This window comes from Wolffia australiana, chromosome 8, assembly GCF_029677425.1.
Source record: "Wolffia australiana isolate 7733 chromosome 8, ASM2967742v1".
In the NCBI taxonomy this organism is placed as follows: domain Eukaryota; kingdom Viridiplantae; phylum Streptophyta; class Magnoliopsida; order Alismatales; family Araceae; genus Wolffia; species Wolffia australiana.
The window spans coordinates 9,737,830-9,758,376 of record NC_135842.1 but is presented as its reverse complement, the minus strand read 5'-3'; the positions used below and the strand labels follow the sequence as shown (position 1 = coordinate 9,758,376).

General features: G+C 34.9%; 1 protein-coding gene across 1 annotated transcript; it reads left to right on the top strand.

Annotated features, from left to right (window-relative positions):
• Positions 1 to 836: 836 nt before the first annotated feature.
• LOC144707116 (non-specific lipid-transfer protein-like) lies at positions 837 to 1,270 on the top strand. Its single transcript, XM_078580236.1, has 2 exons — positions 837 to 1,186; positions 1,261 to 1,270. The coding sequence occupies exons 1-2, from the start codon at positions 837 to 839 to the stop codon at positions 1,268 to 1,270; spliced, it is 360 nt and encodes a 119-aa protein (XP_078436362.1).
• The last annotated feature ends 19,277 nt before the right edge of the window (positions 1,271 to 20,547 follow it).

Genomic DNA, 20,547 nt, shown 5'->3' with positions numbered 1-20,547 from the left:
ATATCGGTTGCTATAGTTCCGATATTTTTTTATGTCCCGATGCTGGCATCTACCTTTGCCTCAGGGGTTGGATGACGACACGGGACGTCGGTGTTCACGATCAGTTTTTTTCCATTATCTGACATATAAATTGATTTATAATTCAAAAATTATATTGTATTAGAATGAAACATATAAATGTGGGATTAAGCTATATGTCTTTGATCTTCCTCTCTGTACTAATAATAATTATTTTTGTTATGTTAGTTAACCAATATTCAAGTTCTGACATCGGATGTAGGGCATGGCAAACATTGGATGAGAGTAATAATAAAAGATGTGTATATAATGCATTCTTTATCGTCATGTTATCATTGTTCCCAGAACACCCTCAGCCGCTCAACTTCATTTCCATTTAATGCCTTGGCATTCCTAATCAATCTTAACTTCTAACCGACTAAACTTTGCCACACGTAGGCTGGACAGTGTTGGGCTGCTCACCCCTCCATGATCATCCCTTCCCTACATTTCAAGCATATGGGGAAAGAAAGAAAATGCAAGACAACAACCCACCATTTAATTCGGTAGGGAGAGAGAGAGGGAGGACCATCGCGTGTCGGTCATTTAATCCCTATTTAGATCCACTGTATCCATTTCCTTGAGAGGGCGGCTATTCTGCCAATGCAGTGAAGGCACAAACCCCAAAAAATTGACTATCAAAATACCATTCACTTTTCACCATTGAATAGCAGCCATGCAACCTTGCCGTCCATCCAACGCAACATTAAACCTCCAGCGCTATATAAACACTACCGGGGAGAGGTTTGAAGGGCAAGAGCGAGAAGAGAAGCTTAGCCATGGCTGTCAACGGAGCTCGTCTTGCCTTCGCTGTCCTTGCTCTGTGCCTCTTCGTGATGGCGCCCTACGCGAACGCGGCGATTACGTGTGGCAATGTTAACAGGTTTATCGCTCCCTGCACGCTATTTGCATTGGGCAGGGTTGCACAGCCCTCGAAAGTTTGCTGTAATGGCGTGGCTGCACTTAAAAATGCCGCAGCGACCACGGCCGACCGTCGAACCAGTTGTGGATGCCTTAAGAGCCTTGCGGGCAAGACCAGAGGGCTCCTCGCTGGGCGTATCAGCAGCCTTCCAGGGCTTTGCGGAGTCCCCCTGTCGTTCGCAGTTAGCCCATCGATCGACTGCAACACGTACTGTTTTCTATCTTATTTTGGTGTTGTACAACGCTGGGTTTCTAAGTTTTTTTGGCTCGTTTCTTGCGCAGGATCCCTTGAAGCGTCGCCTTGGATGGCCGCGCCGCGTCAATAAATCTTGATAAATAAAGTACCGCCATGGCCTCGCTTGAGATCTCGCGTCTTCTTACGTTTGGACGTAGTTTGAGATGTTGGTAGTTGTCTGAGAGTTTGATGATGTCGCTTTTCTGCGTTACGTGATATGATATCTCGATGTTACGAATAGAATAAACTGGGACGTCACATGTCCGAAGCGTTTCAGTTTCTTTTTCTTTGTTGAGTTTACTGGATAGTTGGGATTAAAATGGAGCGTAAAAGGATTCCTTGTGAACGAGAGGTAAAAGTTTTTAAGAAAGATTGTTACTCGTTTTTCATAGAAAGCAACTGTACGTGGTTTAAACTATGTAACTAGTATTTCACTCTTTCGTGGTTATCACCGAGGGCTGTATTTCCATGATGCTGTGACCTAAATCAGGGAGACACTCAAGCTCTTGTCAACCCATGATTTCAAGTAATGTTCGAAACGTTGGAAGAAGTTGAAGTGTGATGATGATGTTGACTTTCACGGATGGTTGATGGATTTCAGTCCCAGAGTCAACATCGACCGACATTTAGAGACAAAGTTCACACTTTTTTTCAAGGCAAAATTAAATCAACCTTAAATTCTAGGTTGACTAAATTAGACTACCGTATTCAGATCTGTCTCTTTTAGCCCTTTCAGATCCTCACCCCTTCTATGGTACAATCCCTCTTTGTTAATTTTTTTATTGGGGTTAGGATGGTGGGTTGGATCATGATGTACTTCACCAAGATTGGGTTTGAGATTTACACTCCCTTGCCTTTTCATAATCAGAATTTGATCTAAAGCGGAATAGGTACATGGACTATAAAGATGGCATTACATGTTGATAAAATCTTCAGGATCTCTTGTATTAATAGCTTATTTTGTAATAATCTCTTGTATTAATAGCTTATAACCGATAAAGAACTCTATATTCTGAGATGATGGGAAAGGGTCCATCCAATTAACGACAATGACTAGCAACATCTTTTGAAATTGAAAAAGTGATTATCACCATTTGTTTGTATCATGGCCTCTGCATGGATCATCATTGGTAGTGAGGGATTTAAAGTAATGTGGTGATATGATACTGAATTGAATACCCGCCTACCAGACTCAAAGGTGATAATTGATGCAATAAAGAAGCTCCACTCATTCATGTAGGGAAAGTTCATGAATTTTCTAGATTACTTCCCAAGGGTGTCAGTGACAATTCATATGGACCCCAAATTTTTTTTTTAATATATTCAGAATCATGGTACACTAGGTGGACAGCTGGTGGGACGTTTCCTCAGAGTTTGTGTTTGCCATTTGAGAGGAAGCACGATGGTGAAAGCATGAGCAACTGTGCTCATAGTAGTGGAAATGTTTAGGCTGAAACTCAAGGTCAATACAGCCCAACTGTCCTTATTTTTTACTAATGTCTGACTAAGGCTGAAAATCAGTTTTTTCCAACCCATATCGTGTTCTGATGTATAGAACAACAAGCAAAAAGAGGATGATTGATATTCTCTCAAAAATTAAGAATAATTCACAGTAATATGGCATAGTCTTGTGTTTCCATGTATTTAATATCATCATCTAGGAGATTATAAGGTCTCTCAGCATCTCGAAGAGCATGCCTCCCCCACTTATCAAGAGTAAAATAGGGGTGATCTTTTTCTGTTTGAGAGCCCTGGTTATAAAATTATGCCATGTCAACAGTACACCAAGATGTCTGTATAGATAGGACAATCCAACCAGAACCAACTCCAATTGGGTTGCCCCACTTAGTAGATTATCACTCATGATGCTGAATGTTTAAAATCTCAAATGATAAAGAAGAAAATTAGCTCTCCCATTATGAGTGAGAGATACTTAAGTGATTTTATGAGGTCATAAAACTATTTTACCATCTACACACCTTGGAAATGACTCAAAACATTAAGATTCATACAAATCCTCTTGATTGTGAGATATCACTGGCTTCTCACATTATATTCAGTGCCATATCTTTTGGTTGAGGTCTCTGATCTCTTTGAACACATGTTGAACATGATACTATGAGAAAAGTGGCAGCTAACGAAGATGAAGATTCCCCTATCAATATCCTAGAACAAGATGGACCTAAGGAAAAGAAGTATTGGATTGCAATACCATCCAAAGAACTGAATTTCCTCTTCAATATTAAATGGTGATGAAGGAAAATGAGATGCCTGTTAAATGGTGGAGACGTGTTGGCCCCTGGGACTATCCTTTCGTTATTTTCTGATTTTATATTTTTATTGCAATACTTTAACTAAAGAATGAGAAAGGAAATTAATAATAATAATAAAGGAATGAGGGTGTGACGTAAACATTTGAACCATATATCTAATTTTTTACTTTTATCAATGAGACAAATGTCTGCTTTTATCGAAACTTACTTTTCAGCACAATTTTTTTACATAAATAAGTTTCTCTTAGAGATATTAAGTACACCTACTTGGTGTCATTCAAGTTCAGTTTTTTCATTGACTAACATAAACACCAAAGTCAGTAAGTTACACATACTTCCATGCGGACATATTGGTTTTCAAACTTTGAGATATTTTTAAAAATATCTCAAGGATCCCATGTAAAAAGTTTTCCTTTTTTTATAAGATATTTAGGTAAAAATGAAAAGGTAATACTGGAGAAAAAAATGATACATATACTCTAAAGGTATAATGCAAGGGAATAGAACAACTCTTGATGGATAAAAGCAGTAAGGATGAGAATAACATTACGGAAAAAGAAAAGAGATATAATGTGGACTGCTTGTGGCTACGGAAATACAATTATCATTTATAGGCCTCTAGCAGAAGATTCAACTTGCATGGTTTTTCCTCTGTCTTTTTTCATCATACCTGAAGGTAAAAGAAGTTACTAAAATAACGAATTATGTGATTTTTAGTGATAACTGAATTTATAGTGTATTAACATGAAGGGGTTCTGCTCTCCACGTTATCTTGTTCCATATTGTCAGCACAAGTAGGATGCGGTCATACAACACTAAATACATTGGCGTACTCAAATTTAAAATAAGATACGATCATCCAGCATGACCAGATGTGGCAATCAACTATTCAAAGGTATCCCATCAGTTTCAAAATTTTGACCTTATTACTTGACAGCATGAGTATCAGGAAGTCTTGGACTTGTAAAATATTTAGGACATCCCAGATTTTCACACGAATCTGGGAGTCAGTTCACAGAGGTGACAAATAATGTGGGCTCAATGACCCATATTCAATTATCTTGCAAACTCCAAGTATACTGTTGAGTATTGCCACCTATCACATGGGTGCCAAGTTCAATCCCAAGCAAAGGCCCTACTTGATAAATCATAATTCAGGATTAAAATATCATGTTATGGTTCTTTTGATGCAAATAATCATAATAATTTCCTCATCAAAAAGTAAAAAATGATCAAATCCATATAGATGTGTATAAAAAAAGTGAATTTTCAAATAACAAATCATTTTTATTTTTTAGAAATGTTGGCTTTTTTTATGATTTTTTAGGACCTATCTTAAATGAAAATAAATTTAAAATAATTAAATTAAATTTATTGATTCTTTCATATTCAATAATTTTTAATAGAATTATAAGATTTTAGGGATTTTTTCAACTCTTTTTGGGAAAGAGCTAAATTAGAAGTAAATAACTTACGTTCACCAGCATATTACATGCATCAGTTGTGGCTTCACACACAAAAAGTAAGTTGCTTTTGGGTATGACAGCATGCGACAGGTGGCAGACATTGTGCTGCATTCAGGGGTATGTATACAAAAAAGTATTGCAACTTTTTCAACATGAGGATTTTTACATGTTGGAATATTCCAGACGTTGGCTATATTATTAAATGATTAACCTAACATCAAAGATGTGTGAAAAATTAAAGAATAAAAAATAGCACACTAACTTTTAGTGTGATTGACAAACTTTTTGTCAGACTATCCATGATGGTGTTCTTTCTTCTTCTCTAGCTCAATCTAATCGAATTTCTGCCTTCTCAATCGAACAACCTTAAAGAGTATTATAAACAAGAAAACAGATTCACTATGGCTATCAAAAATTTATTGGGACATAATTAAAGGATTGGAAACCAAGAGGGGGAAAATTTTTAGTAGAGGATTCCTAATTTTCTCACCCTTTACCTAATTCTAGGGATAATGAAGATTTTATATTCTTTTTTGTTTTGGTAGATAATGTATGACCTAAGAGGGGGGAACTAGGCCCTCCAACATAGTAAACTATGTGAAATAAATTTTACTAATCTAGGAAATATTATAGAGCATAGGGCTGACTCAGCTAACTTTTATATACTGCTAAGGTCACCTCATAATGTTGTCTAAGGGTATCCAACCTCATTTGATGAGCCATAACCAAGTTTGTATGAATGCTCCCCAAAAAACTAATTGGTTATAAGGTGCAACATTGATACCTATAAACTAAGTTTATTCTGAATCTCTATCATCTTTGACCACCAAAGTCTTCCACACAGAAATTATGCTTTACTTCCTTTGACTTGGCCCCCAAAGCCTTCACTTCTTCAACCCCCAAAAACCTTCACAGAGTTGACCTCAAAATTCTACTAGAATTGGCAACTTGTGGCCGAAGAAGGAGATTCTTCTAGAACTGACAAGATCTGAAGAAAATTACCAAGAGCCCCTCAAAATCTGCTAACAGGATTTTCTTTGACAAGATATTCTGACAGGATTTTATCTGACATGATCTTCTGATAGGATTTTATCTGACACTGACAAGATTTTATCTGACATGATCTTCTGATAGGATTTTATCTGACATGATCTTCTGACAGGATTTTCTCTGAAAAGATTTTATATGACAATATCTTCCGACATAATCCTCTGACAGACTCTTCTTTTGCCTGGATCTCTGCTCTAACTTGTCAGAGCTGCATATCTTTTGTTTTGTCTAATCAGGATCATTTGAGCCACACAAATATCTCCTGAAAGCTTCTACAGGCCCCATAATCTGTAGGATATCTCTACTCAGGCTTGTCAAGCTGCTTATCTTCTACTTTAGCTTGTTAGAATTGTTTTTCTCAATGTTTTGACTTTTCTTGTCAAGGGTACAGTCATTATGGACGACCTTGCACTTGTTGTGGCCTATATAAGGCCCTCATGTACCCCTGAATGAGTATTATTGAAATCTACTGTCTTGTTGAAACTGTAGTTTCTCCCCTTTGAGTGTTCTGTTTGCTAGAGAGTGCTTCTCTGCTTGTGGATTCAAGCAAACCCCTTGTGGACTCAAGGGTTGGAGAAGCTAGTTCTGTGGATTCAGGACTTGGCTCCTTCAAGTAGAGCGAGGCTTATGGATTCAAGGCATATTCCTACAATGTTCGTGCACTAAGGCTGCATCAAGAATGCACTGAAAATATATATATTTATTTCATCTAATTAAACACACATGCAGATAATGTCAACTAAATATACTTTCAAGGATATTATTCAAGACATAATCCCTGAAATTGTTTCAATGCAAGATACTTTGAACATTCAATCAAGTATAACAATATGCATTGGTTTTACTTCATGAGTATTTTCTTACCTTATTATTACCTATATCTCCTATTGTATGATGAAGTAGATTCCATCCTTCTAAGGATCCAGTTCACCATTGATGACATGCATTTTATCGCCTTAACCTGACCATATTTATATCTTTATTTGAATTAAATTAATTATATATGCATGTTGTCTAGCTTGAAATAATTAAATCTATTTTAGAATGAGATTTTGATATTTCTGCAATTTTATGTATTTTCTAGAGCTTTCTGACAATAGATTCTGAAAGAATACAACTTTCTGAGTCAGAAAATAATTTTTCTGGAATTTTAACATTAAATTCGTGAAGATATGAATTTTCGTAGTCAATATATATATATATATATTTATTTATTTATTTATATTTTGAGATTTTATTTTTTAAAAATGAATATTAGAATTCATTTTGATTTTTTTTATCTTGTGCATCCACATGTTGCGATTCGATTCATCGAACAATGGTGAATCGTAACTAAAGATAATGATTGGTGACAACCAATCATTAACTCAATTAATGATTGGCACCATGTGATCAGTAACTCAGTTAATGCTTGGCATTAGTCGATCATTTAGCTACTCTCTTATGGCATCGCAAAAAGCAATGCCATAATGGCATTTAAGATAACTGTAAATCTCAATTTTAGGGGTTTTAATTTAGTCATTGGTAATTGTGATTATTCAATAAAAATATATTTAATCGCACTTTAGTTAGTGATGAGCACGAATCGTCTCCGCAGGGAACGATGATTAAGGAATTAATTTATTATGATAGTGATGATCAACAAGAGAATAGATGAAGACAATAATAGAAGATATGAGATAGTGATATTGAGTAAAAAGATGTAAACTATATGTTAATTTAACTTAAAGAAAAGAGTAACTGAATGTGAAGGACACGAAGATTTTAGATGGTATGAACGAGGGTAGTGGTTGGATATAGAGTTGTACAATGGAGAGAATAAAGAGACAAGATAAGAGAATATAAATGTGTAAAATGTGAGTGAATATACGATGGAAAAAACACTAATTAAACAAACGATGGTGTCGGGAAAAGGAAACAATGTAAGGCTAAGACAGTTACCCTGGAACCCTTACGAGTGCCGGCAAGCTCCCCCTCTTCTCCAATGTTTCTCTCCACACACCCAGGACACCAAGAACACACTTGATGGATCTCAAAACACACTATCTTTCAATATGCCCACACAAGTAAGAAGTAAGTTCATGAGAAATTTCACAATGATCCAGGCCTCTATTTATAGATCCAGATTGAAAGAGGAGGGGAAGATGAAGAAATGCTGAAAATTTAAACTCAATCAGAGTTGTAGATCAAAAGTTATGGCCGTTTGAAGTTGAGCCAATCCCTAGCCCTTGATTTCCTTTTCTCTCCTCATCATCGTCCTCGTATTCTGTGTCCGTTAAGAAGTCAAAACACTTGAGATTTCTCGCTTTTTGTATTTCGTGCAGGCATTTTTTGTATTCTGCGCCACGTGTACCTGAAAAAAGGACGAAGAAAAACAAAAGGAAAAGCATAAAAAACCATTTCTCGAGGCTGATGTGGTGGTGCGTCAGCCCGCCACATCACCCTCTTTCTTCTTTATTTCCTTTTTTCTTTGTCTGTTTTAAATGAGCAGACACGATCATGCCACTTCACCCTGCGTTAGTCATTAAAACAACACAAAGAATGTGTTAGTCATTAGTGCAATCATCGCTTCGCGCATCACAAAAGGATGATTGCCTAGTTAATGATTGTTTGATGCAAATTATTAAATTGGCTAATGACTGGCTGGTGCCAATCATCATTAGGCACTATGATTTGTCACCGTTTGATGAATTGAACGGCGCCACGTGGCGGAGGGAATAAAAAAAGCCAAAAATACTTTTAAATTTTATAGTAAATAAAATAAAACCTGAAAAATATGTATAAATATCTTTCCACATTTAATGTCGAAAAATTACAGAAAAAAAATCATATTTTGTCCCAAAAATTATATTTTTTTAGAATCTATTGTCATAAAAATCACAAAAAATACTCAAACAATGCAGAAAATTCATAAATTCATTCTATAAATAGATTTAATCATTTTAAGCTTGATAACATGCAAATATGAGTGATCTAATGCAAATAGACATGTAAATATGATTGATAACATGCAAATAGGAGCTAAATAAGTGCTAATTTCATCACATTTTTGGGCTCTCGATGATTAAAAGATTAAATTTTAATGCATATTATCATGATTTTAGGTTAAAATAAGAATTTCTTTAATTTTTAATTTTAATAATACACTTGATAAATAATTAGGTAAATAGATACATTTTAAACATTTTTTGAAATGAATTTTAAAAGAAATTAAATGTTTAATTGACATACTTCTATAAATAAAAAGAAATTAAATAATAAAATGGATTTTAGAAATTATTAAAACATTTTTTGCATTAACAAACATTTTTTTACAAATTATTCCAGGTTTTTTTTAATTAAATTATTTTTTATCTAAACTGGCCCTTATTGGGACAGTTTTAGCATTTAATAGTTGTTAAGTGCCGCAGGGCGTACGTGAGTTGCGCAAACCAATCAAAAGGCTAATTTGCTCCTTCGGTACGCAACGCAAACGTACACAACTCAGTGTGTGTCGCGCACTACATGGAGCCATGCAAAGCAAGAGGGAACCATTCAGGACGCTCCGTGCGACCCAGGTACAAAGCAAAACATACAAAGGCCAGTCATTTGAAGCCCTTCTTGATTTTTAAGCTCTAGGAGAGTAGGCCTGGCTTTCTCGAAGACTCAAGGACAGCTCAGAGAGATTTGAAGCGTAAATTTTGAGAGAAACTCGACGATCTAGTGCCACAAATATTTCCGAAATTCAAGCATAAAATCGTGGAAATTCGGTTGTTAGTGCGCGGATTTTTCTCAAGTTAGCTCTTACATCATCCCGGGTGTTCCTAGGCTCAACCCAAATTCAATTTACACTTGATTTGGTGTTTAATTTTCACAATTTTGTAATTTTCTTCCATTGAATGTCTCGCCTTGAATTTCAATTTAATTTCTGATTAATTCTCAAATTTCTATTATTTTCAAATCGTTTAAGCTTTAGTCATCTTACTTAAATAGTTTGGAATCAAAATTGATTATTACTCCATTTGTATTTGATCCCAATTACCTCAATTGGCAAATCGTGTTCACGAATTGCAAATATACGGTAGCTTTTAAATTCAAAAAAATAAAAAAATAAAAAACCCTAAGTTCCATCCGTTGACTAGGGATTTGCCATGCTTAAGAACTAATTAGTGTGAGATTCTAAAGCTTAATTGAGCTAAATATTCCCACCAGTGTGTGCTTTAGATCACTCCGAGTCAAGGAATCATCGCCATGAATTGTGAGTTAGGGGCATTTTTACAAATTCAAAATATCTTGGGATAAAATTGCAAAATGCCTAGATCAATTTTTAGGATTTCAATCTGTGAGAACAGTGATTGGTCTTTTGCAAAGTGAATTCGAGAAGTAAACTCGAAGTATTAAAGTTACCTCAATCACCCCCAATTCACTAGATAATACTAAAACTTAATTCATCTGAATTGAGTTTTGGGGAAAATAATTGGGTAAAAACTCTGAGAATCTAAGACCCAATCAAACATAGTCAATATACTTAGTAGATAACTTAGCAATTCTTACCGAGAATTGCTAATTAATCTTTAATCTGACTCGTACTGCTGAAAAAAAAAACATCCGAATTAATTTGAATTGGAAGAGTTAGAAGGGTAGTTGAAATTTACACGCCTCTACCATCACTTGAGTAAAAAGATTTTATATCTATTAAATTTAGAGTGCTAATCCCTAATTCGATAAAATTGAAGTTCCCTATCGCCTCCCTAGGGTTTGACCTCTTACTTAAACACTAAGGAATAAAATAAATATTGTTGCTTAAGTTTGAAAACCCTTAATAATGACATTTAACACGTACATTTTGAGCTTATCAATGATCATATTAACATACTCAATATGCATGTTATCAATAACCTAATTACTTTTTTTAGCTTTTTATTGCGCAAGATGATGTGGATGAAGCACTAAAAAGAGCTCCTTTTTGCAATATATGTGCTCCATGGATCAAGAGAGAGATAATTAAAATTATGTTTCTCTTCCCTTTCTCTCCGTGGAATGGTCAAAATATGTGGTTGCGCTTATGTGACATGTGACACATAGCGCCACATGTATACGTGGCAAACGCGTCACCCTCCTATTAACATGAAGCGCGATGTGGTGCCCCCACGTTAACTGCTAGGATATTATTTAAATGATAATTAAAAAGCACCTTTTGGTCTTTTTCCCTTTCAGGTACATGTGGCGACTCCAAAAAAATGCAAGCGCATGCACTCGTAAATCACTGTGATTCTGGCGGAACATAAGGATCCAAGGTAAGTGTCTTCACCTTACGTAGTCTTTCCCGACATCATCATTAGCTTAATTAGATTCTATTATCACATATTTACTATCACACCACTTCCTTATGTCCTCATAATCTCACCTCTCTATCATCATACCATTCATTCACTAGATCATTCTCGTTCACGTAATGATTCTTGTAATTCTACTTTCATTTCCAATTTTCTTTGATAATTTTAAGTTTAAATTATAACTATTTACAACCTTTTACCCAATACCTCTATCTCACTTAGTAAGTTGTCGTCTTTATCTATTGTCATGTCGATAAACACTGTAGTAAGAAAATTCAATCCTTAAATCATTGTTCACAGTGAAGACAGTCTGTACTCATTACTAGCTAAATCTTCAAAGGTAAGTACTGGTATGTATTTATTGAATTATCTCAATCACCAACTATGAGTTAAAACCCTAAAATTGGGATTATTAATTTGGGTTTGTTGCCACTGCTATTCTTCACATTATTCAATAAAAATATAAACCTTTCCTCACTTAGTAATTTTAGCTACTGATGAGTAAGGATTGTCTCCGCAAGTAACGATGATTAAGGATTTAATATTCTTAATATAGTGATTATTGGGATGAGATGACCTTAATTAAATATAAAATCAAGTGATGAGAAAATGTGGGTCAAGATAGTTATATAAAGATGAGAATAATAGTCAGTAGATCATGATCATTAAGATTTGACAAGATAAATTGAGTGAAAGTATGAAATGATAATAGCACAAACAGAGCGACATAGACAATGAGTTGTATAAGGTGAATGAAAAGTAAGCTAACAATAATATGATGGCATGAAGTTGGTAAGACATGACTCAGTGTATGGAGGGGATCTGATGGCGGCATGGCAGTGAAATTAATTTAAGCTAACAACGATGTCAAGAAAGAATAGCATAAGGCGCAAAAACTTACCATAGATCCTTACACTCTGCCAGCATGACAATGAGTTGCAAGTGCATGTAAGCTCCACCTCTTCTCTGTTGTCTCTTCCCACATACAAGGACACCAACAACATACTTGATGGATCTTAGAAAATCACTATCTTTCAATTAGCCCACATGAGTAAGAATCAAGTTTATGGATGAATGTGACATGGATCCACACCTGTATTTAAATCTCATAAGGTATGTATGGAAAGAGGGGGTGCAGATGAAGCATCCCTGAAAATTTGAGCTCAGTTGTACCTCTAGATTGTAAGATCCCAAGTTTTGAAGTTGTAGCAATCCTAGCCATCCACTTTTTTATCTCCTCATGATTGGTGCTGATGCTTCCTCCTTTTTTGTTTGTGGTTAAGATGTCCAATTTTGAGCTGTTAATCATGGATGTAATTGTATTTTCCTCTTGTTACTATGAATAGGAAAAGACAAAATAAAATGCATTTTATTACTTAATCATTGTATGACATGGTGTTGCATCACCATGCATCAGGTCACAAGATTCCTCTGTTTTCTTCCTTTTTTAGTGAATGACATGCTGAAACTTGTCATTAAAGTCAGAAAAGGGGGAATATTCCACAATCATTACCTGGCATGGCACCTGCTTCCCCATGCCACATCATCATATGTCTCCTCTTTAATCATGTGCTGCCGCAATTTTTTATTTTTTTCTCTCCTTTTATTATTTATCTTCTCGATGTATGCATCACATTTATTGTGATTTATACCTCTTCTTTTTCTATTGGTCAACATTGTTCTTCCAAATAAAATATAAAAGAGAGTCAGATAATGATTGGCACTTTATGGCATTGTGATTTGCAATGCCATAATTGCACCTTTTTGCAATGATTAGCACAGCTAATTATTGTGGATGCTTTTGATTGGTCACCAATTGATTGAATCTAATGCCAACACCTGGCAAGGTGCATATTTAAGTGCAAACAAATATTAATCAATCATTATAATATAAATAAATTATTTTAAATCTAAACATGTGTAAATTTCATAAAAATAACCCGATAATTTGTGTATCATCATCTGCTCAACATTTATGTAGTAATATACATCAAATAAATTAAGTATAAATTAAGTAAACATTTCAAAAATATTTATTTCATATTTTTGCCAAGCATTCAAGCAAGTAGGTTTGCACATCAAACGAAGGTCTACAACCATGCAATTTTGTTTATCTTAATTATTTATTATTTTATAATATTTTTAATTTATTATTTTATAATATTTTTATACTTGTATGTACAGCGTGACATCCTCATGGGGATGTTAGAGGGTTCCCTCACAAAGTTTGAGCCAGCTTAGAAAAAGAAATGTTTTACTTTAATTTAGAATGTGCATTTAAATCTATTGTCCGTCTTTTTATAAAAATAAAATATTTAGAATTAAGACTTTAGATGCTCTCTTTTGGGCACTGTTGACCCTCAACCACTTAAATCTGATAAAGGAATAAAGAAGTGAAGCAAATAATCCCTCATTACAAAGAACGTTGCTTGTTGTTTCTACTGTCCAAGGATGTCAAGAGAAGGAAGAAAAAATTAGTTTCTTACTTTTTGGCATGCCCATTTTTGTCCTTGTTTTGTGTGTTTAATCTGAAGGAAGTCAGAGAAGGAGTTTGTAAGTGAGAAGGTCAGAAGTTGAGAAGATCAAAACGATGAGAAGCAATCATCTACCAGGTGCAAGTTCCTAAGCCTGTACTTCAAATACTTACACATTAGAAGACAAAATTCATAGATTTGAAAAGAGGAAACATCATCCAGAAATCTCGAGGGAGTGGTAAATTGAGATAAATTAAGGTTAGCAAAATTAATGAAAGAGACGAAATAAATTTCACTGGATAGAAAAGTGCACTAGAAAAAGATTTATTGTGACCAAATTAAGGCATTGATTCTGAGAAACAAGAAATTCTTGGGTTGAATTTTGGAAGTTCCAAATGAATACCTTCTAAATTAAATATAGTATGAGAATATTGTTGATTTATTTTAAGAATATGAGACTCAAGAAAGAAAGCTTTGGGGATACAGATTGATCCTTGAGAGAGGGAGGCCCCTTGATTGAAATTCAGAAAATAAGAAGATAGATTTTAAAGAAAATTCGGTGAAGAGATTTCAAAACTTAATTATATTATATTGTGTATAATTTTTTTATCAAAATCTGAAATATTTATTGTGGTCTTATTGGATCAGGATAGTGGACATGGTAAAGAGTTATGGAGCTATATAAAGGAGAATTATTAGGCCTATTGTGTAGTCTAGAAGAATACTTTGGAAAGAGAACTAAGACATTTGAAAATTGGATTAAGTTGTTGATGTGGATATTCAAACACATTAAATAGCTAACACAAAAGACATTGAGGTAGAAAGTTGAAGTCGACAGTTCACTTTAGGACAAGAAATCAAACATCTAGAAAGTACTTCAGATTGATTCCATTTATAGGGTCTTGATTGTTACTACTTTATTTAATCTTGGAAGGTTCAAGGATATTGTAAGGATTTCTTAGACTAAGGAAAGGGGGCCGCTTCAGTGACTTGTGTCGTCAACACTAAGGTTTGGTAACCTCATTCACTATGGCTCTTTGGACCAAGTGAATTTACATGAGTGGTCTGAAGAAGAGGAGGTGGAAGCGACACATCTGAGAGAATAAGGGGGCTGAGGAGTGGCAAGTTCTTCACCAACTTTTATTTTATTTGATATCATTGTATAACACAATTTCAAGCATTTTCTTGGTGGACTTTGAACTCAAGATAGGTATTTATTGAAATCCTAGCAAGGATATCCCCGGGATAGGAGTAAGGGACCAGACCTATCCTGGATAAAAATCATTGAGTCAATCCGTAATCTCAATTCCACTAGATAGGCAAACTATCATCCATGAATTAAATAACAAAACATAACTAAAAATTTTAAATACCTAACAAAACATCAATGATTCACAATTAGTTGAATCTTGGAGTGAGACACAATGAGCTGTTCATTTGCTTAACCTCTAGAGTTATCCATGGGATCTCAGACATGTAAAATATTGTCCTTCATTTTGATGATCTTTTTTATCAATCCATTTTATTTGCTACCTCATTTAAATCACATTAGGAGTGTCGGGGAGCCAAAGGGAGAAGAAGTAGAGGCATCTAAAGAAGTATAGCCCGGAAATTTTCATGCACAGCCTTCTCCTGATTTTAATTAAATCTTAACGATCAAAAGATGATCTGCATGTGACCCTCTATGCCCATCTTATAGTCTAGTTAACAACTCTAATGGATCAATAACCTTACTGGCCATCCTAACTATTGATCTATATAAACATATAGATTAATTAATTAATGATTGAACCTAGTTCATAGGTTAAGTTTCCAACCCATGGGGTATCAAGTTACATCTCTTTCTCTAGTCCTTATATGCTAAATCTGAAGATACAAAGAAGTACCTCCCATGGAACCTTTATATCATCGATATCATGTATATATGGTTCCTCAAATGCTTGATGCTCCTTGGATGACTTAAGGTATTACCCATTATCAAACCATAATTTTTCATCTGAGTTAGAACTCATACATTGAAAATTCATCAGAAAACTCTTCCTCAAATCAACCTTTTCTTATACCTAAGAAAGATGATCCCATATTATCCACTTAATCATCTTCGTGAGCCAATTTTATAAATAGAAACTCTTAGGTCATAGTTAGAATAAAATCTTTCATTCTCGAGACATCTTCGATGTCTTAGGTCTAAGGACAACTTATACAACTAAGAAATGCATGAAAATGATTTAATTGTAGGTATAATGACATCCAGGGTTTTAGATCAACTGAGTAAAATATTTCCTTAAAACCACCCACCATCTGTCCTTAGTGTCTTTAAACTCATGGCTAGACAATAGGCCATACTTATCGTATAGGTAGTTTAAAATTGTGCTATTATTTATAGATATTTTTATCTACATCACAAATATCCATTAAATAAAATACTACTGATCCCTATATTATGATATCATCATAAATCAATATATTATTGGACAGTGAACGAAATATGGAATATATCATTGGTTGTCAACCACATAATATCCATCACAAGGGAATGTAAAGGGATGGTGCGGGAATCTTGGGATGTAGTTTTAAACATGTACATTTGAGATGGAAGTGTTGGGCTATTGGGATTGGATTGAATGCTAAAAACTGTTGTTCATGTAGTGGAAGATATGAATATGTATAGAACTATTCTATGTGAGTTAGATAATCACATTTCCTTGTGGAAAACTAATTCCACCATTGACTCACTCCTTGGGAGAGACTCTTCAGGTCATTCATGTGTTTGGAATCTAGATGTATCCATGTGATCAATGCAATGATGGATATCCTTTTTTCACCAATTCTTCTTTAAGGCATAGTTGATTTCCTCACCATCAAGTTTCACTAATGCAGTGAGTAGAGCGAGTAGATATAAAGAAAGGGGGGCCTAGGACTGGATGGCTGATAATCTCAATTTTAGGGTTGAAATTTGTCGTCGGTGATTGAGGTTATTCAATAAAAATATGTTTAACCATACCTGAAAATACTTAGTTAGTGATGAGTACGTATCGTCTCCATAGGGAACAATGATTAAGGAATTACTTTCTTATACTAGAGATGATGGACGAGAGGATCAACGAAAGCAAGATTTGAGGACGTGAGCTATTGATATAGATAAAAGACACGTAATTATAAGCTAATTTAACTTAAAGAAAATAGCAAGTGATTGTGATGGATATGACGATGAACGACAGTATGAACGAGGATAGTGGTTCGATATGGAGTGGTACGATGGCAAGGATGGAGAGATGAGAGAATGGGGACGTATGTAAGTGAAGTGATAAATGAAACGTTGATAAAAAACTATAACTATGATACCAATGATGTTGGGAGAGAAACAACGTAAGGCGAAGACACTTGCCTTAGATCCTTACATTTCGCCAGTATCACGACGATTTGCGAGTGCCAGTAAGCTCCCCCTCTTCTCTTATGTCTCTTCCCACACACCCAAGACACCAAGAACACTCTTGATGGATCTCAAAACTCACTCTCTTTAAATCAGCCCACAAAAGTAGGATGCAAGTTCAAGATGAATTTTACAATGATCCAGGCCTCTATTTATAGATCAGAGGGTATGGATAGAAAGAGGAGGGGAAGATCAAAAGTTATGGCCATTGAAAGTTGAAGCAATCCTAGCCTTTAATTTATTCTCTCTCCTCATTAATGTCATCGATTTCGTGCCTATTAAGAATTCAAAGCACTTGGTATTCTGTGGCTTTTTGTATTCTGTGGTTGTTCGTATTACGTGGCTTTTCATATTCCGTGGCTTTTCGTATTCCATGGCTTTTTGTATTCTGTGGCTTTTCGTATTCCGTGGCTTTTCGTATTTCGTGGCTTTTCGTATTCCATGGCATTTCACATTCCATGCCACATGTACATGACAAAAGGACAAAAAATAAAGAAAAAATCTCTTTCTCGATGCTGACGTGGCGGCGCATCGGCACACCACGACACCCTATGCCATCAAAAAAACCAAAATACTTAAATTTTATATTAAATAAAATAAAAGCCCAAAAAATATGTATAAATATATTTTTTGACTCACAAGATTCATATCTTTCCAAGTTTAATATCAAACAATTCCAGAAAAATCATATTATTTCTCAAAAGTTATATTCTTTTAGAATATATTGTTAGAAAAAACCTAAAAAATACAGAAAATTCAGAAATTTATTCTAAACATATATTTAATCATTTGAAGCTTTATAACATGCAAATATCAGTAATTTAATGCATAAAAACATGTAAATATAATAATATAAGGCACTAGAAATGCATGTTATGACTGGCATGGGCACCTAAAATTGGTGTCCCCTATTATTTATACTAATTCAGGTATGTTTCATAAAAATCTATATAAATTTTAAGTATATCCACCGATGTCCATTAATATTATTTTTGTGACTCTCTTGTAGGGTTATATGGCTATTGTTTGGTGCATAAAATGAATTTCAGAGTACCAAAAGCTAAAGAATGATATTCATAATTGAACTCTAAAATACATCACATAGGAAGTACTTTGTGGGAACCTTTTCCACCCTTGACTAACTTCTTTGGAGAGCTTACTCAAGTCATTTAATTGACCTACCTCTAGAAGTGTCCATGTGGCAAGAAAGTTGGTGAATCTCCTCTCCTTCTTCACCACTTTTCCTTGAAGACCTTATGGATTTTTTCACCACCAGTAGTGCTTGTGAAGTGATTGGAGAAAGCAGAGAAAGAACAAAAAGTGAAGGGGGCGCCCAAATCTGGCAGGCATGGGCACCTGAAATGAGTACCCCCTTATTTATACTATTTAAAAATCTTTCATGAAATTATTATTAATAAAATATATCTTGCAACCTCTGTTAAGCCTTATGTATGTGACCCTCTAGGCCCACATATCATTCTAGTTAATAAATTCAGATTCTGATGACAATAATTGACAAAAATTATCAATTAACTATATCAACATATACATTAATTAATTAAGGATCCGTTTAACCCAAAAGATATGTTAAGTTTCTAAGTCGCAGGCTACCAAGCTACACTTCTTCCTCAAAAGATGCAGAGTAACCTTTAATCTCTTTTATGGAACCTTGTTTGCTACCAGTTCCCGTACATATACTCCTTAGTCCATACTAGACTCCTTAAGGACTAAGGGTATGTTTAATCATCAAACTTAAATCCATTATGCAGTTGTACTGATGTATAACAAGGATAATTGGAGAATGTCTTCTCCAATATTCTCTATACCCTGGCTAGGGATTTATTTGGATCATCTTCCTTGAGCTGATCTCCTCTTTTATTGAGGCCAAAGAATTATGTTTTGACCAGTCAATCACCTTCGTATAATTCTTACTACATTTAAGCTAAGTCTTTATTTAAATCCCATGATTAGAGACTTGTAAACCATAGTCAAAATATAGGCATCCATCTATGATATGTCCTTGGTGCCTCACATCAACAAATCACTTGTACAACCGTGACATGAACCAACCTGATTTACATTTAGGTATAGTATCATTCATGGATTCATACAGATCAATCCAATGAACTCTTTCTTCAAAGAGCACCCACCATCTGTCCTTAATGTACCCATAGAAATGACCGTAGGATTAGAATACATTAAATAATGTACAAAAATTATCAAATAATATACATCATACTAATGAACATTAAATGAGATATGGAATGTATGAACAGCTAGTTGGGCACATATACTCTCATTGGAATTTGGGGATGGGACATGGAACAGTATGTAGAGTCAAAGGTTAGAATTTATTTGCGCATATAGAATTATGTACGACATATCAGACCCCTAGACAAGGCATATGATGACTAAGAGTGGAAAGGTAACTCATTTTTTTTAGTACTAACACAAAGATTAGTGATGGACAGATTGAGAAAGAGTCAACAACCATTCATGTGTACATGCACATATGAAAGTAAGAAGGTTATGTTAAATAAGCGGATTTTTTGTTACATGCTACTGAGGCGAAGACTTGTGATAGATGCCTACGAGATGAGCCTATTCCCAAACACTTTATCAAGGTGTGTTGTGTGCACAATTGGTGTAGAAGACTGCTTTCATATTTCCTTTGATTGCCACTTCACTTGAGTGCTTGTTACTTTAGATGAGGCTACGTGGGCCTCTCTCAGTGGTGGAATATTTAAGAGAGATGAAATGGGGAAGGTGCTTCACGGTGCCATGGGGAGTCTGTCTGCATTGTAATGAGATTATTTTCAAGGGAGGACACCATCGATAGACATGCCACTCACCAACTAGAGGGATTTCTTTCATGCTGGTTTAGACGGGCATCTATAGAGAGGTTATTGTTTAAAACTTCCACAATTGGGTTGACTACCAACCTGGGGTGATCTTCCTTTAAACTTTACAAAAATACATGCAATGTTTTTTAATAATCTCACATTCTCTAGTAATTCATTTTAAATATGCAATTTGGGGTTTCCATGTCAAATCAACCAACTGAATCGTCCTCTCCATTGTCTTCTATTTCGCTGATCTGACCCAATGATGATGACGGTGACAGTGACAAAAGTGTTATCATGATCGTCTTACGTGACCATGTCTTCTATATTTAATTGATCCTAATGATGATGATGACAACGACAATGACATCGACAGAATTGTCGTCATTATCGTATCTTATCCTCGACATGATGGCAAGAGATAGTGAAAAAACAGACCATCATTCTAACATAAGGACGACGATGATGACGATGACGACG

Bases quoted from the DNA above. Each gene is read 5' to 3' on its own strand.
- LOC144707116 (XM_078580236.1), top strand. From the start codon at position 837: ATGGCTGTCAACGGAGCTCGTCTTGCCTTCGCTGTCCTTGCTCTGTGC.